Consider the following 18,746-nt stretch of genomic DNA (forward strand, 5'->3'; position numbering starts at 1 on the left):
ATAATATTAGGATGTTGTGTAGGGGAGAGATAATATTAGGATGTTGTGTATAATAAGGTAGTCTCATTTATAAAGCAGGTCTCGTAAACCTGGTACACGAAACCTTGTGTGGTCTGCAAGTCTCATAAACCTGGTACACGAAACCTTGTGTGGTCTGCATGTTTCATGTAGAGTACAATATTCTGCAATATTGAAGGGAGAGTTTGTTATTCTGACTTTTGAGAATAAACGAATAATGAAAAAAATAAATGCCTTTGTTTTGGTTTTTGAAATAATTAATGGTGTATTGTCTTATTAGTGTCAATAGATGCTCAGAGGCGTTTTCTTATGCTGGTAGAAGGGGAGATAATCCACATGTAAGTAAAAAGATATTAATGGTATACCGGTACCTGTGAATTGTAAAAAGAACCAGTCAAAAGATACCCAATGTTAATGTTGTTCCTTTGGTGTCTTTGTATCATTGGAAACCCATGAGACAGCTCCAGCCTTAGTGACAAATGTCTCGCAACCAAACAGGATCATGTGTAACAATAATCCAGAGTTAAAGCAGTAGATTAAGATAGGACTCAATTACTCCTCTTTTGGTCCAATGCTCCATTTGTACTTTATTTCAAACCTCCTTTACCTAGAAAAGTTAATATGCTTCAGTGAAATTCTGCTCATCAGAAGAAGCCATTTAAAAAATTGTTAAGATACTTCAGTATGGTCTAAGATAACCATGGTCCTTCATGAAATTTGTATCTCCTAATTTTACATGTTACAGACAGCACAAGCTCAATTTGTACTTGAACTTTATTTTGAATTTCCATCACCTAGAATAATTAATAGTTGATATGATTTGGTGAAATTCCACTGAAGAAGGCATTTTAAAAAATTGTAAAAGGACACTTCAGTATGACTGCCATGGTCTTTATGCAATTTGTTTCTCCAAATTTTACATGTTACAGACAGTACAAACAACTCAAGTCGTAATTTTTTTTTTGTGACAACTCACTTTAATGAATTATTTCCAAGTTGAAACAGCAGTAATGACTCAATTTCATATGATAAAGCATGAAAATAACTTAAGCTACTTTTGTCATTAAAATATTTCCTACGGAAAGAAGGTTATCACACATCAATGTCAACTTATAATCTGTTTCAACTTCATCTTAAAAAACAAAAATAACAAAATACATTATCATTATTAACTGTTGAGAATAAAACTATGGCTGTGGCCAAACCACAATGTACAGTTTGATGCCAGGACATAAAAATTATGACGATGTCTCCGATGAGTCTGTATATATACGATATGGTGCACAGACAAAAACCATGCACAAGTAATTGTTGCAGAAGAAACAACGTTCATTATGTTATGACAAAATATCTGTCGGGATTCTAGCTGGAATATCTTTAGACAAGATAAAAACTTAGCATCACATCACCAAACATTAAGCCAGAGCCTCATTATCATTGTACAATATAAAATTTGATTAAGAGCCTTGGAGCTAACTTTGAATATTATTAAGTTGGTTACCAACTTAATTCTAATCTCAGGAGGATTGCTCTTTATATACATACAGAACCTTGGTCATCCCGACAATCATGTTTCGAGAAAAGGACCTATTTTTGAAACCAAAATGCTTCCAAGCCAAAACTTATGTATTTGTTTTTCATACCTTGAAAGTGAAATTTCTAGTTAATATAATAAACAATACTTCAGGCAACACATCTGTAGATGTAAAAGCCTTCTATGAAAACAGAGCTACACTACACTTGTAATATTTCCATCACATTTTCAACATCGTCATTACAACATTATGTTTGAAATATATTTTCCCCTTTAAAATCATTCACATTCATTGACAAAAAACTTTTAAAGCAATATAGATATATAATTTGGGATATTAAGTGTGTCACTTCAGCTGAAGTCGCTCTTATATTGGTTACGAGCCAACCTTTTTATCAACCTTGACCTCGATCAACATTTGCAGTTCTAACATAAGAGTCCTCCTTCATAAGCAACAGTCATACATTGGGAGGTTTTGGTCCTGTACCAAACTGATCTAGATATACTCCAGACCCACTCCATACACATGTTCCTTACAATCCAACCTACTTACTCTTTAACTATCATATAGTTTTTCTTACAAATATTTCCCCCATTTGTACGGATTGAACTGTTCCTTGTAAAGTAACATTGCCCATGACATGTCAAATTTGTGCCTGAATATGAAAAAGGCATGATATGTTTGAAGTCTGGAATTATCAACAGAGACAGATATATTTGATGCACTACAGAATGAAATGTATTTACACCATTCACAGAGAAAGTCTCCAATACACTACAGCACAGGTCTAGAATAGGAAAATAGAATCTTTCACCCCCTTAGGGGTGAGACAGGGGGATCTCGACCTGAGGGAGAAGATTTTTAAGTTGCCAAACGTAAGTATTTTTTTTTTGCAGAGTTTTTGGCAGCTTAAGTATCTTACCCCGAGGATTGAGATTCCCGTCTCATTTCCATGAAATGGGGGTGAATGATTATTTTTCTCTTACCCTGTTTACCCTTTTATATATCAAATATGGACGTTACATCAATGCAAGGAAATGATGACTTGACATGGTTGACTTGTCAACGTGATGTCATTGTATTGTCGACGTGACATCAATGTATTGCCGACGTGACATCATTGTATTGTTGACGTGACATCATTGTATTGTCAACGTGACATCTATGTATTGTTGATGTGACATTGTATTGTCGACGTGACATCAATGTATTGTCGACGTGACATCATTGCATTGTTGACGTGACATCAATGTATTGTCGACGTGACATTGTATTGTCGACGTGACATCAATGTATTGTCGACATGACATCATTGTATTGTTATTGTAATGTCATTGTAATGTTGCTGCCACGTCATACAATTTCTATCTAAACCTCATACATGTATAAAGAATTAAACGTCTGGGAGTAAATTTAAAGGGCTTCACCACTAAAAGGGAAAAAGTTACTAGTTTTTCATTCATACTTAGTTTTCTCATTAACAGACCTTTTCAAGCGTTTAGTATTAGATCATTATCAACCAAAATCTGCCTTTCTTGACTCTTATCTTTGACAAAAATTTTGTAGGTGGTATACAAATATATAACATAATGTGAAAATTAGCATAATGCTTTAATAGTGGACTGTCGACTGACCAACGTCCACCTGTAGGAACCAGGCCTTTGTGGATATTCAGAAGAAACTCATTAATTTCCTGATGGCTGTACTAAAACAACTTGCATGAATACAGGAGGGGTTTGTTTGTTTGTTTTTGTTTAACGTCCTATTAACAGCCAGGGTCATTTAAGGACGTGCCAGGTTTTGGAGGTGGAGAGAAGCCGAGTACCCAGAGAAAAACAATGGCCTACGGTCAGTACCTGGCAACTGCCCCACGTAGGTTTCGAACTCGCAACCCAGAGGTGGAGGGCTAGTGATAAAGTGTCGGGACACCTTAATCACTCGGCCACCGCGGATCCTTGCAGGAGGGGAAAGCAGGTAGCAAAATACAAGCTAAGAAGGATCTGGAATATTGAGATTAATTTAAAACCAATACAACTAACCCAATACACCCGCTCCGATGAAAATTTTCGATGATCTGGAAATCCTTGTCAGTACTTGAGACTAAACATTCTATAATATCTGCATTTTACCGGAAAAAATAGTTAAACCTTTTATCATATATTTCCATATTTCTTAAAATCATTCATTCACATATATATTAACTGCCTGTACTGCTACATGCATAATTAATACAAAATATATCTTGTTTTACAACTTCCAGAATGAAAATGCTTCAGGGGAACTATGCAAAAAACAGTGAAGAATGACGATATAGAAGAAAAGTGAAAATGTTAACAATTTTGGTCTGCTAGAAGGGACTCATACTTGACTACAAAATCCTAAAATATGCCTTGATATTTCAGAGATCTGATTCCCATTTCACTAAAATATTTAGTTTCAGTGTATGAAAAATGTTCTGCTTCAAAGTGTTATCGCCACGGAGTTACAATTTATAATGAAATCGTTAAATCTAACTGATAGGAAGATACGCAGCTGATAGAGCAAGATATAGAAGAAATATGTACAGATGTATTTAAAATAAAACTACCTATTATACAGATGCTGTGTATCATACATATATTACAGGATATCACAAGTCTGAAACACGTGCCACGGTGCATACTATGCAAGGCAACTTAAGGTTACTCTATATGTACAGTAACAATGATGAAAGCACATCTCCATTGTGTAAACCAATACTTGTGTTAGCACTATCAAAAACAGATGGTCTACATCAACGGGAGTCGTACCGTACTTCTCCTACAACAAGCCCTTGCTTGGTAATAAGCCAACCCGTGCCTAATGCAGTTTGGTAGAAATGCTACTGTTTCATTATCCACAATAAACCCATCCCAACTTTGAGTACAAGTTTGTGTTGGCCCCGGGGCTTACTACAGGATAAATACGGTTCTTAACACATACTCGCACACTCACATATAGCATGAATAGTCAACATCTCACCAACAAAGTATATTTACATGCACACTTATATAACACTAATAATGTACTCACCATTATACACAACATCAACACTTGTTATACGAATACCGACCAGTGCCGTGAACAGTAATAATACCAGTGTAACCTGCAGGCTTCTACATTATATGTGAACATCACATATCTTATACACATATACATGTATATGTAGCATAAATATATTCTCAACAATATTTCTTACATCACAAGTAAATACATGTCTAGTTTTGCAATGTATCTGGTGCAAGAGACAATGGTAATATAATCATATAATAATATTATTTAACAAGATAGAAAAGAACATCAAAGTTTAATTAAAACAGCTATTTTTCAATCAATGCAAATTTCTGTATAAAAACATTTTTAAATATTTCAACAAGTCAGTGTTGTAGCCATTTTCTTTACCAGAAATCAAAAAGCAATCCGGCATAAAAGTACATGTCTGCATCTTCTTGTTCTTTTGCCCAAAACTGTGATCTTATTCAGAATCAGTAAGAACGTAAATAATCATATAGCTGAACTTAATTGCATTGTTTAATCAATAGTACACAATATCCCAGAAATAGTCAGATATTAACAGGCAATTCATACACATCTCATCAACTGGAAAACTGTCAGGGTTATATAGTACAAGTCTTATCACATTCTATCAGAGAGTGACAAAACTTTCAGAGCTATCAAAAGTGTAAAGAATGAAAAGAAATAACTGTGTAAAATGCTTTCTCTCCTTGTGCGAGTACATTGTTTTGATCTTGTGACATCTTAATCATGGTGCTAACGTACATTCATGGATACTATAAAAGCTTTGGTATCGGGCTTCACTGTTCACAGTGTCACAAGCTTAAACATAACACATTAAGACTCTCACAATTAGCTAATATATATATATATTTTTTTTACTGAGAGAAATTATACTACAAAATCTAGTACTCAAGATAATCTATCTGATAAATTCCAGTCAAATATACGTACCAGTTTGTGCTGTCCGTTGAGTTAAATCAAAGTTTAGGAAACTCTGACTCCCAAAATAAATATAAATGTACTTTCAAATATTTGGAGCCTTGCTATGGAGAGTATGATGTCACCAAGTGAACATTTTTAATGCATCTACCCGGTATGTATTACATTAAGCATTTTTTTTTTCTTGTCATCATTGTATCTTAAATATTGAAGAGAGTCATAAAACTTGCATTACACAAGAAAAATCTGGCATTTCTCCCCACAGCCTTTATTCAAGTCCTTTAGTACATGTATTTTGACGAGAACATTCATTTTAATGCCAATGATTCATTAATCGTCAACCAATTCCGTTTTATCAGACGTAAAATATTGCATCTGACTGAAAGATTAAGAACATTCTAAAATTGCTCAAGTTGTGTGTTGGTTTTAGAACTTCATTGTATCTCCAATATAATTGGCGGAATTTACTGGTAACTAGATTATTGTCTACCCTGATAGACCGACAGTACTTCAGAAGTTATATATTGTTATCACAATTTTATCTCAGACTGTTTAATAAATAATGGAATTCAATAAAAAAGATATGTACATTTGGATTTAAAATGATCACCAGAACTAGTGCTTGTATTTCAGATTTTTAAAATAAAATTTATGCGTTAAGCTTATGAAACCGAGAACAACAGCAGGCCCTAAACCTATTTGATTTGTTATAAACACTTTACGAAAGAAATACGAAGGCGATCTATTTAAAACATGCAGTGTTGAAATGTGATTATCTGTATAAATAAACATGCAGTCTTAAAACAAGTGTACTATTACACTACTTTCTCAGCACTGACATTTGTATCCCTCTTAATAACCTTTCTGACGTTGTTTTAAAAGGCAATTTGTTTAGATATCTGTCATTGGTCAGGTTCCAGATCAGCTCTATAACTAACAGTGATAATAACAAACAGTTCATATAACCTTACATCAACCTATCTACTAAAGAACACGTGTTCTTAGACTAGCTTTAATATCATATTAAACAAATGTGTTTAGAAATTAAGATTGTCCCCCAGGTGAACCAGTACTACCTAATTTTTTTTTTGACTTGTATCAGAATGTCTATCAATTAGCACAGATATACTAATGTACCTTTCCTTTACTCAGAACAGTTACAGGAGAGTAACTGAATACCAAAATACACACAGATCTGATGGCAAGATGGGGAAATAATTATTCTTAAAAATCCTTATTTAGCTTTCCGCGCACATATATGAAGTCTTTACGAGAGACTGGACCACTGTGGGTCACACCAGACCCCAACAACCCTGACTGAAGTCCTTGATTACATGCATCACACACACACACAGCCATATTAAACACCAATACAAAATGGTGCCATTTGAAAAATAACCATTTATTCCACTGCGGATCACAGGTAGCTAAATTCCTCCATTTGAAGCCTGTGTTGTCGGATACATAGATAGGCACAGTTCTCTGCTTGAGGCCTGCAGATGCACAGTGTGTAGCTATGTTGCTTGCTTAGAGAACTGCAGACATACATGGAAGTGCACATTAGGTCTGGGATTTTTTTTTGTCTTGTCACTCAATGGTCACACACCAACAGAAACTTGGTTCCTGGTACCGTAAGGAATTATCCTACTTTTACACAATTTAGCACATAAATTACGAGCCTGAGACTATCATGGACCAAACTTTGTCCTGGTTGTATGTAGCCCTGTTCTATTCACTAACAATAGAAAAATAGGACATTCCAACTTATGTCTAACTATTTGTACCATCAACAAGATATTTTGTCTGGTGTGATGTACATATACCATGCAGTGTATAGTTAAAATATTTCCACAATTGTAACAAATTCCTTATAGGAATGAAACAAACTATACAATGACTTATATGATCCTGTGATAGTTCATATCCTGTACCGTACAACACCCTTCAACACCGAGGCAAATCTCGGCGAACATGTAGCACTTTTCTCATCCTGTACTCGGCATATGTACTACGATATGCACATGTTCATGATCACTCAGGCGTTGTCTTTTTGTTACCATTGTCCGATTCCTCCTCGCCAGTATCTGGGTTATCAGACTGGCCCCCGGGGGTGGGGACAGGGGCCGGTGTGGTGGGTGAGGTGGTCTGTTGGTTGAGCTGGTTGTTGATCTGGTTACTGGGGTGGATTGGCTGTGGTGACACATGGCTCACGTTCACCTGGTTATTTTGTACCTGTGTCTGAGAGGGAGTTTGGGCTGGGGGCTGAGAGGCAGGCTGAGAGGCAGGCTGAGTGGCTGGCTGAGATGGGGGCTGCGATTGTGATGCACTCGTTGGGGGACTTGTGGTTGTTGGAGCAGTCTGTCCAGGAGGATATGTCGGAGGTACAGCATCCTCAGAGGCAGGTGCTTCTTGTTCATCAGTCAAGTAACCATCCTCTGGTTCCTGAAGTCATAAATTTTAAGAAAAACTTCAACTAAGTTTAAATCAACAAAGGGACCCAAACAAAAATGTCAGAAGGAACCCAAGCTAAAATCTCTTAATTTTATTTTAACTTTGCCATATTTATTGTTCAGAGTACAAATAGCATGGGAAAGCATTAAATAATTCTCATCTGTATAATGATGTCTCGTTGTAATTGATTGCATTGGTAATAAATGCATTTTACATACTGACTTATCACTTTCAAACAAGGCTGTTATTTCAATATAATCCGATATATGAAACATTCAATCTTACCTCTTCTGGACAAAGCTCAAAAGCCTTGGATAGTGTTTCTCTGGCACTGTGCGATCTTTCTAGGAAATATCTTTAAACAAGAACAAGTTTATAGAAGTTAGTAATCATGCATATTTCTGAAAATTATTTCCTACAGTAACGTATTTACCATATATAGAAGTATGTTGAATGCAGTTTTATCCAAGTCTTGGACAAGTTATTTAATGAAGAGAAAATGGACTTTATAACCATTGATTCGTCCTCCTTCAAAATTCATCATCGATAAGAATAATAGAAAATAATTTAAATTCACCCGCTAACCTCGATCTTTGATGCGCATTCTTATTTTACTATACACTACTCAAATGGTAATAAAGCCCAGCCCCCCCCCCACCCCTTTCAGGAGAAAACAAAGGGATTTATAGGAAAGCAGGCTTATTACCGGTCCCTATAGCTAAGAAAGCTTAAGAAAATGCTTCTACATTACATTTACAATTTAAATCCTATTCCCCGACCTGTACTCACCCATTGGAGGTCTCGTTGGACTGGGCCGGCGGTGACCAGTTGTTGTAAGTATATTGCGTATTCCCTGGATATGGCCTCTGTCAATGAATAACACAACATTCCAGGTACTAATTACTACTACATATAACCATTTAGTTTTAGACTGTTAGTACCAGGAATAGAACATAAACTAATACAATAGAGCCTCAAAAACCCTGAGAACGTTCATGAAACAAGAATGCCCTCATTTTTTTGCTTTTACATGCAGAAATGGAACTAAACAAAAAATCTAGCCAGAGTAAAAATCATGTCAGAATCTGACATGTGACTAATAAAAAAAAAGTAGGCTATTTCTGACAAATGTTTTTATCTTACTTTCTTTAACGATATCATTTGTTGTCTAATCTAAATACAGTGTACCCTCGACCTATCGCCACCCGAATCTACCGCCACCCTCACATACCGCCACCTACACCCCTAGAACGGATTTCCCTTCTATATAATTCCCTCGTTAAATTCGCCACCCTCGCATACCGCCATCCGTTACGTTCATAACAATACAAACATCCCGAATCCCTGTATATTACCCTCGACGATATCGCCATCGTGGTCCATTTTTTCTGCGATCGAGGAACTCTTTAGTGTTCTATTTATAGAATTAGGGTATTTCCTTTTTCACAGGTAACTTAGTTATACGCTTGAATGAGTTTCTATCACTCAGGTAGATATATGTATCGATGTTTATATATGTGACATCTACACACAGGTATGGTTTGATTTGTAATAAAGCATGACTGATTTCTGCTCAATAAGTGTTCTTATTTATGGTATGAACGATTTGGCTTCGTCAGTCGAGATGGAAACTCCGAGACGAAAACGTGTTCTTCGGACTTGATCCAGTGCCGCGTAATTTCCAATAAAATTTGACAGACTTTTTTCAGAAATTACATAATATGTAAATGTGTATTTGTAAGCTACGATATGTACGGTCAATACCATGGTGTCTTATATGTTAACTCATTGTGCATTTATTAAAACGTTGGTACAACATTACCTTTTTCTGTTGTAATTTTCATGATTCGATACTAACGCCACCCTCGTTATACCGCCATAATTGACACGGACGAAATGTGGCGATATAACGAGGGTAGACTGTATATATGACGCACCCTTTCCAGTTCATCGTTCAGCCATTCCACTGCCCAGGTCCACTTGCGTTTGAGGTCTCCATTGGTTTGTAACATCTCGGCAGCTGGACGGCATCTGTCAATGTCAACAATTTTGTATGAGCGATGAATCCTGTTACTAGTTTATGTTTACTGCAAGCTTATATATTGACATCAGTTCAAAAATACTAGTATAGTGCTGAAATCTATTGAATAAATATCTGTGATGTATTAATATGGGGTACTTACAGTGTGAACAGCGACACCATCATCTTGATACACTGGTACGCTCGTTTCTGGTAGTGGTTCTTTGACCTCTGTATGGTGTCAAACAAGCCGTCTCGGTCATCAGGTATACCTTTTAGGGCGTTGTGTATACGATGGTTTTGCCAGGAGTCCTCTAGGAGTAACATCTGGAGGAGAAGATCCAGGTATGGACGCAGCTCGTATGTGTAGGAATATGCAACCTGTTGCAAAAATAAAAACATATTATTTCATTTTTATCCAGAATTTTTTTTTTACAGTTTTGAATATTTTAATCCATTATGAAAATCTGCATAAAACAGTTGAGTATTCAGCTAAGTAAAGCTTTACTGTGTAAAAAAAATATCACCAGTATCAAACATGAATTAAATGATCAAAAGCGCTCATACCAGAAATGTTCATGTTGGAATAAGTATTTGGAACACCCACCTCTGATCTCATGTCTGATACCACTTTCAATGAAGAAGTTTTCCTCCGTTCCAACAGTACATTTTAGAGTACCATATAATGACACAATTTCTTACCTGCCAAAGGAGTTCACTTAGAACTGTTGATGAAAAATGTGGATTTTCCCAGCAACAGAACTGTAAATCAAACAACACAAAATTATAACATTGTATGTATTAAAACACATTTTCAATGTACATGTTTCTAAGTTATTCTTCTTTACTTCATTACACTATCGGGTCAATTTTTCCACTAATAATAATAATAAATTCATGAAAATTTCAATTTCACTGAAAAACATGTCCTACATATCTAATTAGTCTGTTCTTTAAACAGGTGGAATACATTTTCAAAGTACTAACACCGGGTAAATACACTTTGGAAATTTACTTAATTCCATGTCTATAAACCAAAATAATGTACTGCAAAATTTTGACATACAAGCACATAACAAAGACTCCTGTAATTTTAGATGTTTCGAACCGTTAAAAAAAAATGTGAAACCAGTTCCAAGTATTATAGGAAATAGTATCCCTACCCTCAGAAGTTTGGTGGTGTCCTCAGTATTGTTACAGTCTTCAATCAACTTTTTGACATAGCTGGTGCGACCATACAGAATGTCTGACACTTGTGACTGTATAGGCATCAGGGAGTTCTGTACAGAGCCATCACCATGTGGATTGGCTTTGGCTGGCTCACCCTGAAACAACCAGGAATTGTGTCATAATTCATACAAAGAAAGCTATGCTTTGAAGATAGTTCAGATATGGACAAATTTAGTAATATTGGTTTTAACAAATCTCTATCAATATAAACATAACTTCTCACAAATAGTAAATCAGATTTAAAACTGAAATGACAAACGATTTCAATCTCTCAATGGCAGAAGAATAATCAAGATCTTTATCAAATAGAGCCATGTAGGCTGATCTCGTATGAATAGGAAAGCCACCAATCAAATTCATATGCAGATCAGAATAAAGTATTTATTGTGCAGAAATGTTCTTCAAGTTCAGTGAAGATTTTTGACATCCAATTAATTAGAAGAGGATTGTTAATACTTACATTGGATGAAAGACAACGAGTGGAGACATCACAGCATCGTATGAGGATTGACACGACAGAGTAGAGGCGACTTAGCTCTGCATACTGGTACTTGATCGGTGGTCCTGGACCCTCGTCTAGCGCCACCAGCATAAACATTGATGGCACATTCAATTTCAACAGCTGCATTTTCTGTCAAACAAATAGGTTTACAAGTAAGAAATATAGGCAAATGGACCTCTTTTGGCCCCACCCTTCAGGTCCCTGGGGGTCAACCCATATTTGTATAAATTTGAATCCCCAACCCCTAACGATGCCACCAGTCAAATTTTGTTTAATTTCAATCAGCGGTTATGAAGAAGTCAACTGTTGTCGGCCGGACGCCCGATGCCACGGTAAGGCATAAGCTCACCTTGGTTCTTCAGACCAGGTGAGCTAAAAATTATCTTAATCCATAAATCTAGCTTGCTACTTACAACTTGATTAGTCTTGCAAATGTATCTAGGTTGATTATATTAAAATGATGTAATAAGCAGGTTGTTTAAGTAATAAGAACAATTTTTCAATTAAAGTGATGTAATAAGCAGGTTGTTTAAGTAATAAGAACAATTTTTCAATTAAAGTTAAAGTAACAATTTTCAGAAATTGATATCATTGACATTGACTGAATTGGAGTGTTGCTGACTTACCTCATCCTGTCCGAGGTTGGCATACATCAAGAAAAGGTGGAAATACTGTTGTAGGTGTCGGCCATGTTCTGACACCTCCTTCTTGAGTAAGTGTAGCACAGCCAGTAACAGGTGGTCACTCAGGGTTGCATTAGGGTCAGCTGGGTGTCCAGCTACAGTGTAAAATACATACATGAGATTTCTACTTAAATACAAGGCAGGGTCGCATTAGGGTCAGCCTTGTGCCAGCCACAGGTTTAAAATTTATATATGAGATTTCTACTGATCCTGCAAAGTGATGCATCCTTTCACAAAACACATGACCTGGATGTATTTTGTCATGTGATACTGATATTTCATGGTTTTCACACACTAAACAAAATCAAATAAAACCTACCATACAAGCCCTGCACCAGTGGAGGAGGGCATGGTCCATCTCGGAGGGCGAAGTGGGACAGACACACAACTGTTTTACAGAATGCTGTTCTTACCTGTAATCAAAATGAATGACAAGTAAATTATCACTGTAAAGAATAACTATATTTCCTTTTGCTGTCTCCATTTGAATATTTTCAATCTATCTTTTGCAATGCAACAAATTTATATCCGTTTAGGACATTATATATCTGTTAGAAAAGGGGAAATGTCACTACCTGATATCCATGGTTAAAATGAAAAATATGCCAAACTTACTTCTGATGTTGGACATTCCAGCAGATACTCTGCAAATCTGTTAGGATGAGCAAACAGGACATGCTGTGCAAACCAAGTGCGTACTTTCTTGCTTGGTCGTAGGTGACAACTTAATGCTTCATACCACTCGTTAGCTGGCCCCCTATAACAAACGACACAAACATAATGAGCTATTATTTTTGTACCTGCAAACAAGCAAATTGGGTATTGCTAAAGCTTTTAGCAATACATATCCCCTACTGGCCCCCACTGAAATAGTAACAGCGAAATCGACCTTGACCCACAAACTCTGAAAATTGAATTTGTTAGATAAAATTGTTCTTTACCAATATCTCCCTAAATGAAGTGGCCAGATTGATGACAAGCTTTGGAGTGTGAGAGAATTAGTACGTACCTCAGGGTTTTCTTGGTATGGAACCCTACATGGAATAAGAACTTTGCTGCCAGCTCTGTACTGATCATAGCCACATTCTCAGCATCCGCATTCTGAAAATTAAGAGCATGAAATAAATTTTACAAAATTGGGTCGAATGGTAATGGTCGAGCGGAGATTATAGCCAATGCTCCTATCAAGGTAACAAAAACCCTTTCATATCACTTGTCTCATAAAGCATAAATACAAATACTGATTAACAAATATTCTTTGGTTTTGGTAATTTCACATTTTTACAAAGAAAATCAACTTCCTGCAACAATAAGTTTACAGCACCGAGATAGTTAGGTTAAATGTGTTATCAAAGACTTGCTTAATTTTGAATTCTGGGATTCATTTACAGTGTCTTGAATAAAGAGTGGCAGCTTGTACAGTTTCAGAAATATTTTGGTTTGCTGATAATCAAATCTATCGTTCATTGCTAGAAATTAAAAAAAAATTAGCATTTTTTTCCCAAAAGTATTTCATATATCTACACAGATTAAGTCTATCTACAGGCACACACATCTAGAATCCCTTTGATTTTGTGGTAGGTTGTGCATTTTCTTTTTTTGTCAACAAAAACTGCTATGGCTTAATATATAGGTCTACTGTCATTATATAACCTACCACTTTGTCTGCAGAGTGATACATTGGGTTACATGTCAGTAACTTCTTCATAAACTGGAAATACTCAGGACAGAACTGACTCTTCTCATGCATAAACATGATGTTTTGTTTCCTCACACACTTCTCGATTGTACACGGCATCTTCACTTGTGATGGTTTGTTCACTGAAAGCCAAAACAATAGATTTTACAATTTTTTATGAAAGGTTATTCACGAGCAAAATAAAATGAAAAGAGTGTCTGATTAACTAATGATTTCCATGCCTTTATTTTTATTTTAGCAAATAGAGTAGGTTAGGTTTTCCTTGAAGTTTTGAACAGGTGGTTTCCACACATAGCAAAAGTCATAAAATGTGAAAATTACCCATTACACATATTTAAGTACATGTTTCATCATATATTTAAATTTTTATTTATTTGTTTTATTAACCAATTTAACAAACAAACAAACAAACAATACATAAATAAATTAACGTAAACATTTGGCCAAATCCAATTCCTAATGGCAGTTTAACCTCAAACCTAAGCATATGTAAGGCTGAAAAATTAGCAGTCTGTGAACAAAAACATCACTGTACCTATGGTGAGGTCCTGCAGTGACTTGTAGATGTGTTTTTCATCCTCTGTCTCATCCTGACGTTCATAGAAAAGGATGTAGGCATTCCACCATCGCTTCTGTCGTCTGTATGCCATCCTCTTTAACATGTGGTCAAACACTTCTCCCAGATATTCTCCTCCAAAACACTGGTTCTTTATCTCCTAAAATAAAACATTCATTAAGTTCACCATATCTGTTGTAAATCTTGTATGTATGTTTCTAACATCACAGTGGTATACAGATTATATAGCATCTCAATCAATTATCTAAATCCACATATACATACCTCATCATCTTCCATCTTGCATTCTGACACATCACCGTCGTCAAACTTATACCATTTGGCCTGGTTATCTTCACCCCTATAATGCAAATTATAAATGATATTGATGTTTTCTTTAAATAAATATCACTTTTCTTTTCAACGATGCAATAGTTTTACTAACTACTTGGGTGCATGAATATTCCAATGACTTAAGACGTTTCATCACAGGTTTTGGACTGAATGGTAACACATACTGTAGCACAGTATGAAATTGGTACATACTTTCTCTCATGATTTCTGTGGTTTCATGATACAAACTCTCATGAATGTCCTGATTAACACAGGAGTCAAGAGAAACTCTTTGTATTCATATTTCATTATCAACCATGAAAAATGTTATACATAAACAGGGAACATTTCACGCTATGCAAAAAACAACATTAATAATTTGTGTGAAAAATGGTTTAGGACAACTACTCTGGATTCAATAATTGCTCAATATAATTTTGGCATTTCTAAAAGTATTGGATTAGAAAAGAATGATGTAATTCCGTGATGCAATGTTCAATTAATTTTTCTTTTTATAGAAAATTTTTACTAATCGTTCAGTAGCTAGGAGCAGAGATTACCTGTGTAATATATAGGAGTAGTAGTGACCACCACTAGCCTGGCCACTGTGGACCACAACACCAAACAATTTGTACTTCGTACTCTGTGGCTTAGTATCGAAATCATCATCTATTATTTCACCTACAAAAAACAATACACATTTCATTTATTAAAGTGAGCAGTTTCAGTAAAAACTGAACTAATAAAACAAATGAATATCACAAAACAGTAAGAGCTCTTCTTTAATCTATCAATGAGATTTATGTCAGATAGTTAATGATTATCTTAAATCAAATTCACCACATCAGTTCATCTGAAGAAACTGTTAGCTAAAGACAATTTCTAGAGTGCAACTGTTCAGATATATTTCTGAAATTTCTTGACATTTCACAACACTTGCCTTCAATCTTTGCTAGTCCCTGAACCGTGTAGGGTTCCATGTCTATCTCCCTCGGAAATTCAAAGTAATCATTGAATTTTATTGCACTTTCCCTGCAAGCAAAACCAATATTTACTAATGTAGAGAAATTCTAGTGATGATTCTTTCTTTCCAAATTCAAGATTTGTGAAACTTAAGAACAGTAAAAATTCACTTCCCATTTTAAAATGTCCTTATTATTTTATAAAATTACCTCCCTTCCCAATTTTAAAAGCAGTTATCTTCCTTCACAAATCAATTCCTGTAAACCACTTGATTTTAACAAATACTGCTTTATACAAAAAATTGTGACCTGGAGAGAGATAGGTTAGTTTTTATAAGCAGCAAATGTAAGACAGTCTAGCTTACTGGACAACCATATATGAAAATGTTAACTTTATTTGTGTCTCAACAGACACAGAAGTTGTTAGCAAAGAAATTTTACAAGAACATTTCAACACTATTTATTTATGGACTTAAAAAGAAGCAACGACTCAGTTTCTAACATCATTCATCCTAATAAAAATTACTTCTTACCTTTCCCAGTCATAGTCAAACCGCTTGAGCTGAATGGCTAGGACTTTTGGCAGTTTCTTTATCACAAGTCTTTTTACAGTATCAACCTGTGAAACCGAGAGAACAGCTAAATGATATCACAAGATTTGTGGTACATGTAAGCATAATTGTTTGGTTATTACCATTATAACTTTCTGTTTTAATTTATAATTGGATTTAATAAGGAGTATAGTTTTGGTTTTTGAGCAGAATTCTGAATGAAAGAATGTTTGTTTTCACTTAATAGAAGGAATTATGTTTATGAATAGTCATTCACTGAGATTCAGAAGCACAATATGTAAAATGGCAAACACAACATGTTTGAACAATTATTTAAAACAACCTAAAACAGAATTACAGAAAATTAAATTTGAAACCTGTATGTATACAATATACCAAGGAAACCTTACCTTTTTATTACACTTCTCACATTTGTATGCATTGGCCCCTTCTAGTAAGTCCCCCTTGACGTACTGTTCCAGTGATTCAAGCAGGTTTTGGTGATTCCGTATGTCCACATTTAATGTGGTAAACGGTTCCTCCCTCTGGTACCTACAGCCGAAAGAACTCTATAATCAATTCACATCTACTTTAATAATTTGTGTGGTAAACGGTACCTCCCTCTGGTATCTACAGTCAAAAGAATGCTATTACAAATGTATGTCTACAATAGAAACTAACAGTTTGTGTGGTAAACGGTTCCTCCCTCTGGTACCTACAGCCAATAGAACGCTATTCTTACTTTACATCTACACTTCTATTGTTCGTGAGGTAAATAGTCCCTCCCTCCAGCCGAGAGCCAGCTGAACTTGTACTTCTTATTAAGATAGATGAAAAAGAGAAAAAACTGCAATACTACAGTAGAACATTTTCTGATCTTACCTATGAGGACAGTCTTTACAGATTTTTTGGTCGGCGAATGAGCCACCCATAACCTTGGATAGGATGGTGGTCTGTCCAAGGGCCTTGAGAGACTCATCTAAACTGTCCACTAGGCTGTTGAAAAACTCTAAGGCATCATGCTGTTCTCTCAAGTTCACTGGCTCACCCCATAACCTGAAAGTATAATCATCAACGTATTGTTAACAAATGATTATCATCATAAAACAAAATACAAATGATTATTATCATAAAACAAAAAACAAAGTCCTATTACTGTATACTCTTTAAATTTCACGGGACTAATATTTTGCAGTTGTCCCAGTCAGACCTTGTTAACGTGTATTAAATTTAATGCAACTATGCCTTGTATCAAAACATTATAAAGTTAATACTTCCATCGATTTCATTACATTTGATATTTTTACATACAATGACAGTGAATATTTATACCAAATATATTGTATTATGACAGATGATCAGAGTTCTCTTATTATGACAAACAAATATTCAATCACATCAAAATGAAATAGTGGAACTCTGGTTAAAAGTTTAGTTATTATGGTTATATGTTGTGCAATCTGAATGAGAGCAGTAAAAATATCTTTTCCAGCATATAATGTGTTATGTTTTAATGCTGATAAGGTTTTACCTGAAATGTTTCCAGAAGCCCCTTGGGACGTAATACTGGAGCTTGCTGGTGGCAAGGTGGCCGAAGATGAGCTGGATCTGTCTGAGAACACCCTGGTGGTACTCTTTACGTGCCTCGTCCTTGTTACTCACAGACTTCTCTTCATCCTTTCGTTCTTCATCTCCCATATCAACATTTGTCTGAAACCACAATTAATGTGTCCAATATTTTATACCCAACTTGTTCTATAGGGCTTGGTTAATATGTTATTTCCTATAATTTTCTGTATTTGGTTAATTACAAGTTTCTTCCTATCAAATCGAGCCGTTTTTACAAGTAGCAACTATAAATAGCAATACTGACAAACTAATTAGATTTAACGCTACAGTCGATAACTTTACAATACCAAATCATACAGTAGATTGTTACAGGACTGACCTCACTGACAAACTAACTAGATTTAACGCTACAGTCGATGACTTTACAATACCAAATCATACAGTAGATTGTTACAGGGCTTACCTCACTTTCACTCTTCTCATCACCCACATACTCCTCTTCAATGTCGTCCGCGACACCCTCCACAGCTAGAATCCCCGTCCTTATCTGTTCTATCATGAACAGCTGCAACAAAAAATATTTCTGTTAAACAGTTCCTCTATATATTAGGTGGTGAAAAATCAGTATATAAACTACTATCACATAAAATTGGTGGGCTTAC

At 35.4% G+C, this 18,746-nt stretch overlaps 1 protein-coding gene across 2 annotated transcripts in view; it reads right to left on the reverse strand.

The window, feature by feature from the left end:
• Window positions 1-972: 972 nt before the first annotated feature.
• Window positions 973-18,746, reverse strand: part of LOC117342187 (probable ubiquitin carboxyl-terminal hydrolase FAF-X) — a 47,531-nt gene continuing 29,757 nt past the window's right edge. For both annotated transcript variants that reach the window (XM_033904237.1, XM_033904236.1), the window contains exons 35-56: window positions 18,548-18,649; window positions 18,047-18,225; window positions 17,398-17,571; window positions 16,926-17,067; window positions 16,498-16,583; window positions 15,943-16,034; window positions 15,563-15,683; window positions 14,955-15,030; window positions 14,649-14,829; window positions 14,072-14,235; window positions 13,424-13,515; window positions 13,030-13,171; window positions 12,734-12,827; window positions 12,358-12,509; window positions 11,690-11,860; window positions 11,163-11,324; window positions 10,702-10,761; window positions 10,163-10,380; window positions 9,917-10,010; window positions 8,769-8,845; window positions 8,265-8,334; window positions 973-7,970 (exon numbers count right to left, since the gene is read on the reverse strand). In XM_033904237.1, coding sequence (XP_033760128.1) covers window positions 7,560-7,970; window positions 8,265-8,334; window positions 8,769-8,845; window positions 9,917-10,010; window positions 10,163-10,380; window positions 10,702-10,761; window positions 11,163-11,324; window positions 11,690-11,860; window positions 12,358-12,509; window positions 12,734-12,827; window positions 13,030-13,171; window positions 13,424-13,515; window positions 14,072-14,235; window positions 14,649-14,829; window positions 14,955-15,030; window positions 15,563-15,683; window positions 15,943-16,034; window positions 16,498-16,583; window positions 16,926-17,067; window positions 17,398-17,571; window positions 18,047-18,225; window positions 18,548-18,649 — 3,060 coding nt within the window. In that variant the 3' untranslated portion in view covers window positions 973-7,559. The remainder of the gene's footprint in view (window positions 7,971-8,264; window positions 8,335-8,768; window positions 8,846-9,916; window positions 10,011-10,162; window positions 10,381-10,701; window positions 10,762-11,162; window positions 11,325-11,689; window positions 11,861-12,357; window positions 12,510-12,733; window positions 12,828-13,029; window positions 13,172-13,423; window positions 13,516-14,071; window positions 14,236-14,648; window positions 14,830-14,954; window positions 15,031-15,562; window positions 15,684-15,942; window positions 16,035-16,497; window positions 16,584-16,925; window positions 17,068-17,397; window positions 17,572-18,046; window positions 18,226-18,547; window positions 18,650-18,746) is intronic.

Source organism: Pecten maximus, chromosome 14, assembly GCF_902652985.1.
Source record: "Pecten maximus chromosome 14, xPecMax1.1, whole genome shotgun sequence".
In the NCBI taxonomy this organism is placed as follows: Eukaryota; Metazoa; Mollusca; class Bivalvia; order Pectinida; family Pectinidae; genus Pecten; species Pecten maximus.